General features: G+C 43.0%; 1 protein-coding gene across 2 annotated transcripts; it reads right to left on the bottom strand.

Moving 5' to 3' along the window:
* Positions 1-3,432: 3,432 nt before the first annotated feature.
* otx2b (orthodenticle homeobox 2b) lies at positions 3,433-5,458 on the bottom strand. 2 transcript variants are annotated; one of them, XM_076167749.1, is made up of 3 exons: positions 5,362-5,458; positions 4,881-5,032; positions 3,433-4,056 (listed from the first exon to the last, which is right to left on the bottom strand). In XM_076167749.1, the coding sequence occupies exons 1-3, from the start codon at positions 5,456-5,458 to the stop codon at positions 3,433-3,435; spliced, it is 873 nt and encodes a 290-aa protein (XP_076023864.1). The 2 variants fall into 2 exon arrangements, with proteins under 2 accessions (XP_076023864.1, XP_076023863.1); XM_076167748.1 differs by having other exon boundaries at positions 4,881-5,062; positions 5,356-5,458.
* Positions 5,459-6,098: the final 640 nt, after the last annotated feature.

Below are 6,098 nucleotides of genomic sequence, written 5' to 3' on the forward strand. Positions count from 1 at the left end.
GCTTTTTCTCCACACTTCCATTTACTTTGTTACTTTTTTAATTTGTTTGTATACGAACAAGAAATCACATTTGGAGAGAAATTGCGGCCTTGAACGGACATTCGAGTGGAAATCTAACCCAGAAAATCGAGATGAAGTGATTGTTTACTTGTATTTGAAGAGTTTTTACCTTAGAAAAGAGACGCATCCATGCTTGCATTCGCCAATAAACTTTGAGACGATGCAGCTTTTTGCTTGCGGAGGATGATCCGGGTTGGTGAGACGGGTGGACAGCGACGACACGAGGGGACAAGGGGCGCAGTGTGGCCCGTTGTTGGAGGGATTAATGCAGCGTCTGTTGGGCCCATATGCTCCTCAGCTCCGCTCCGGCCTCGATTCAGACTCATTGTATGGACGCAGGCGTCTAGGAGGCCCGCACCTCTAATCCGCCTCTGACTTGTGCACTTTGAGGCCATGAGACTCCAAAGTTACAATAACAAGCGGGACAAATCAGCGAGCATCGATCAGGCGTATTGATTGTATTGAAATTAAACTTGACAGGTGGCTCGTCATTGTTACACTCTTAATTACAAATTATGGAGATTAAATATCAAATGATGGGGCCTGATCTCAAATTGACATTATATTTGTAATTATCTTATATTCAACATTTAGACAGACACATTATCTTATCTATTGGAATATAATAGCTTTTCTTTAGTGGGTGTTAAAAGAAGTCTTGAATTTGCTTATTTATGCGAGTTTTTCTACATATTTGTCATTTTCCCACCCCCCATTTTAAAGTTCTCGTTATTTTAAATATAGTCACAGCTTAACTTGGCGTTTTTTCCACAACACTCCAATCGATTAATCGAATATTGCAGAGCTTAAATCAGACAAGAATAAGAGCGAATTAGAAATCAAATGAGAAGCAAAATAGGATCATCCAGTTTTTCAAACGCAACACACACACACATACACGCACACACACAGGCACCCACACACACCTTTTCTGGAATCAAAGTGTCCCTCTTCTCTTTTAACGCTTCGATTATTTGAAGCAACGCTTTTAATTAGCGCGCAGCCTCCAATGAAAGAGAGATTATTGGCAATGTCAAGGATGCTAATTGAATGTTGGACTTCTAACAATTAGCGCACTGCAGAGCCATGTCGCCTCATTACTGATCCCGCCGCCCGGCTCACCGCTTTGTCCAGTGTCCCCCAGCAAGTTGACAATGGAACGACGCACTCCACAAAGTTTTTTGGGGGGTAAAGAAAAAGGAAAAGGCGTAAAGTTTCCCTCATGACCCCTCAGTCCACCTTAAATCTATCCAGCGCGCGCCTCCGGAGTCAAAAAGAACAAATGACTCATTAAGATCAAACAAACAGTCTCACATTTTGTTGATTCGTCGTTGTTGTTGTTGAAGTATTCATACAAATAAGACATTAACTTAAAGTGGAAATCGGTGGTTCCCGATATTATAACAATAATCTATGATATACAGCTTCTTTATTTCTTTCTTTAACGTCAAAAATCCTCTAACTCCCTGCCGAATCTCATTTTGCAGTAACTTTCATTAGGAATTTGTTTTAAATAAATTCAGTTTATAAGCACAAGAGAGTCCTCACGGGTCTGATTCCTTCATATTTCCCCTCAAAATGCAACCCATAGTTTAATATTTGGTAAAGATTAAAAACTCGATCGATTATTTTCTGTAAGTATGAATTAATCGCGAATACACCACCAACTCCTCCAGCTGCTGTGTGTTTGTGTGGTTGTTGTGTTGTTCGTGGGTCCCATATTTGGGGGATCAGGCCCCGCACAAACCCCCGCCGGCGGAATATTGGGATTAACATCTCTTGGAGGCCCGGGATTAAACTCCGCTTTCTCTCTTTGTTTGAACTATCGCAACGACCGGAAGACAAGAAAAGGCTCCAATCCTCCAGCGGATAAACTCTGACCCCCACATTAAATTTCAGAAAAGGATTAATTCTTAATTTTTTTCCTTCCTTAAAAGAGCTCAAAAAAGTGTTTCCCCTCTTCGTCACAGCGTGTAAACGCAGCTCAGACTTCATTTCGATCAAAACAAACTCTCAGCTGGGAGAGTTTTACCCTTAAAATATTATTTAAGGAAATCTAAATACCTTAAAAATATAAAGTGAAGCAATTTTGGTCATACTTGTTTTTTTTTGCACTTTTTTTGTTAATCGAATAATGTACCTCATGATTTCGTCCGAAACAATTTTACAGGCATTCATATTTATTAATAAGAATATTAATCCAAACAAACATTTTTAAAACACAATAATAAGTCTCGGAACCTTTTCAGTTGGACCTTTGCTTGCCATTTGTCACTTTGTTCTTTTTTTGCCCCCCCCCCCCCATTGTTTCTCTCCAACACTCACGCACACACACAGACTTCATCCTTGAAGAACGAGTAAGCTCACAGGACCTTTATTCATGTCTTTTCAGTGGTAGTGGGGTGTTGGGGAGGGGGGGCTGGGGTCACACCGTCTTTGGAGCCAGTAAGGATCCATGATCACCGTGTGTGCGCGCTGTAGGATCAATGGAGGCGAGCAAAGTGTGGAGCTCTCAGCAGCACCGAGAGTCTTTTCCAGTGTGTGTTGGGCCGAACTCATCATCATCATCACTACACCGTGTGCGCGGAAAGTCTCGACTCTCTGTTTTAAACCGTTGTTGTTGTTGAAAAAAAGGTATAGAAATCTATGAAAATCACAGCAGAGAGTCTGGCGCGAGGGGCTCACAAATTGCATCATACAATACAACAGATCACAGTATCGAAGACTAACACAGATAAAAAAAACCCAAAATAAAACAAAAACACATATGTACCATTGATATAAGACACACACTGATTGTCTCTTAGAAACTACATATCGATTCCTTATAAACACTTTTTTTCTTAAATAAAGTAGTGCATCCATGTCCACACAGCATCACCTCATCGACGCGTCGTTTGCGCCAAAGTTGCGTCTCTAAGAAGCTTGAAGGAGTTCCGGTCCGGTCCACTTCAGCGAACAAACGTCCCTCACGAGCGGCTTCGTTCTTGGATCAAACTTTTTTTTTTGTTCCGTGGCTGATTTTTTTTGCTTTTCCGAGTCCACTCTTGTCCTCAACAGGTGTTTCTTTTTTACGCACACTAACGCACACACACGCAACACACACGCACACGCACACACACAGGAGCGGCTACAACCTATGCGTGTCAAAGGAAAATATGTTTTGCCAGTGCTAAAATAAATTAAAGCCTCCTCTAGGGGGGCCCACACACCGTCATGCCAAAAAACCAGAGGCCCCAGAGGGCCCCTGGGAGCCCAGCCGCGGCTCGCTTTAACCAGTATATTTACGCGTGTGTTTTATGAGGGATGGCAGCTCATGTGTCTGATGTTGATCGTCTTGTTTTGTTGTTTGTTTTGCGCGCTCTGATCTGCTCACAGCACCTGGAATTTCCACGAGGAAGTTTGATCTTTATAATCCAAGCAATCGGCATTGAAGTTCAGCTTCCACGACGCCGCTTGGTCCTTATAATCCAAGCAGTCCGCCGTGGAGTTGAAGCCCAGGCCGGACGCGCCGTAGCTCTGCGTGGAGATGGACGCCGGCGACTGGTTCAGGTGGCTTGTGACCGCGTTCGTGCTCATCGGGCTGATAGTCGAGCCGGGGCCCGACAACTGGTGGTGCATGGGGGCGAGGTAAGAGCCGCAGTCCATGCCGCCGAAGTAAGAGGTCGAACCGGCGTAGCCCTGGCTGTAGCCCGAGGCTTGAGTGTAGGTCATGGGGTAGGACCTCTGCATGCAGGAGGAGGAGGTAGAGAGCGGGTCTGACAGCGGCGAGATGGACGCCGGGCTCCAGATGGACACTGGGGCGGTGCTGGTGGAGACGGCGGGGGCCGCGGTGGTGCTGGCGGGGGGCGTGAACTGGCCGCTGGCGCCGCTCTCCGAGCTCACTTCTCGGCTCGGGGAACTTTTCTTTTTGGCAGGTCGGACTTTGTTCTGGCCTCCGTTCTGCTGCTGCTGCTGCTGCTGGCGACACTTCGCCCGTCGATTCTTGAACCAAACCTGCAGAATATTAACACGATGATAACGGATTAGAGCGATTACTGTCAAAATACCACAATTAACCTGTAAACCGAGTCTGTGTTTGGCCTGTTTGAGGGACTCACAGGACACAAGCGGGACAAAAGAAAAAGACTCAACATGAACAAGGAAAAAGTCAAATTGAAATCGAAATATTTGTTTTTGGTGCCTAGGTTTTAAATATGTGAAAACAAGGGACAGGAGAATTTTCCATGTCTTTAAACCAATTTTTGACAATCCAAGTACTTTTTCTTCTTTCAAGTTATATTAATAACACCCCGCCCCTCCCTTTCAAAATGACACATCTCGTCTCAAAATTCAATTTTCCACATGATTAGATGGAATTTATAGAGCCAATCATGAGTCAAGATGACCGTTGTAATTGCAGACATTAGTTTCTACAGCACTACCATAGTTTGTTTCTGCTATTTTCAAATTTAGATACACAATTTACAAAATTTCCTTGAATGTTTCTCAAATATCACGAAATTGTTGTCATTTAAAATATGTAAACGCTCAAATATTTTCCACATCTCCACAAATGGAACAAACTCCCTGCAGGATATCAGATCTGTACCCACTTTAGGTTTTTCCAAATAAAATGAAAACCTTGCTATTCACACAAAACTTTTTTTTTTAATGCTTGTGCTTTGTTTTACATTTTCTTGTCAACGACCTGCTCTTTTAAAATCTAAGCTCTTATTCTTTTAATTCTATGTCTGTTTACACGTTTTGAATTATCCTCTGCACATTACAAACCAACATTTGGCGTCACGCACGCGTTCCATACATCCGGCTGAACTCACCTGCACGCGGGACTCGGGCAGGTTGATTTTCAGCGCCACCTCCTCGCGCATGAATATATCCGGGTACCGAGTTTTGGCGAACAACGCCTCCAAAACGTCCAGCTGCGCGCGCGTAAAAGTAGTCCTTTCCCGCCTCTGCTTGCGTGGCGTCGCTGCAAATACAAGAAACGGCGTTAAAGCGAGTGTGGCATGGAGTTTCAAACATGTGATTATGGAAAACAAACATTACGAACAAGTAAAAAAAAGATTAAAATTCATTCAGTTAAGTCTTAGTTCATGTTTCTTGATTTGTGTAATTACGCACGAGTCCACTAAACCAACCTGTAATCTGTAAAATTTTAGTTATTTAATGAACTACTTTCATATAATTTTGCTTATAACTTATAAGTTTGTTCAAACATTTTTATTCAGTGATTGTTTTGCTGCTCAGTGTTTTTGTCTCGTTACTCCTCATTCACTGGTGACAAAGTTTGAGACCCACCTGGATATCCCACTGATGGATGTAACAGATCCATCCCGGAAGTGGTTAAGCTGAGGCCGTTGACTGTGTAAGGAGGTTGCTTTAGATACGACATCATGCTAATGTTGGTCTGGGGGCTGAAGTTGGAAAAAATTTTGAAATCTGTTGGAGGTCCCGAGATGTGACCGCGTGTCCAGCCGTGTCCGCCGCGCGCTCCTCGTTCCGTCCGGACACCTGTGTAGATCAGAACAGAGAAACTAGATGAAGACTTGGATGAAGATGCGCTTTAATTGGAGATTGTTAATTAGCGTGTTTGAATCGCAGCGTCAACAAAGACACCCTGACCGCCCCCCCCTCCCTCCCCACACAGCAATTAATCAATATGCTATATTACGACAACTGCGAACAACAACATAAATCTCATATGAACCAATTTGCCTTTGTACTACTCACGATGCAAAAAGAAGCTTGTGTACAAATGAAACAAATGCTCCTTCTAACTAAAAACGCTCAGTGTGAACAACAAAATCTGCATAAATAGAAACAAGTGCTGCAATTTCATTTTATCCAAACTTGAATTTACGCTCACATTTCCAGCACATTTTATCAAAACAGATCTCCCCCTCCAACATTAATTATCTGCACTTTTTAAATCGATTTAAATCGTCTCGGTAAAAAAAATCAGGAATAAAGTGGTTTGCTTTGATCAGATTCAGACACACTTTGAAGGAAACAACAGGGGAAAATCTGTAAATCAT

The sequence above is a fragment of the Genypterus blacodes genome, unplaced genomic scaffold, assembly GCF_046128005.1.
Source record: "Genypterus blacodes isolate CSIRO-AG114 ecotype Tasmania unplaced genomic scaffold, CSIRO-AGI_Gbla_v1 ptg000171l_1, whole genome shotgun sequence".
Lineage (NCBI taxonomy): Eukaryota > Metazoa > Chordata > Actinopteri > Ophidiiformes > Ophidiidae > Genypterus > Genypterus blacodes.

Bases quoted from the DNA above. Each gene is read 5' to 3' on its own strand.
- otx2b (XM_076167748.1), bottom strand. From the start codon at position 5,458: ATGATGTCGTATCTAAAGCAACCTCCTTACACAGTCAACGGCCTCAGC. The intron at 5,063-5,355 runs CTCAAACTTTGT...TCCATGCCACAC, and splicing joins AGTGGGATATCCAGGTGGGT to TCGCTTTAACGCCGTTTCTT. The intron at 4,057-4,880 runs GTGAGTTCAGCC...AATATTCTGCAG, and splicing joins TGCCCGAGTCCCGCGTGCAG to GTTTGGTTCAAGAATCGACG.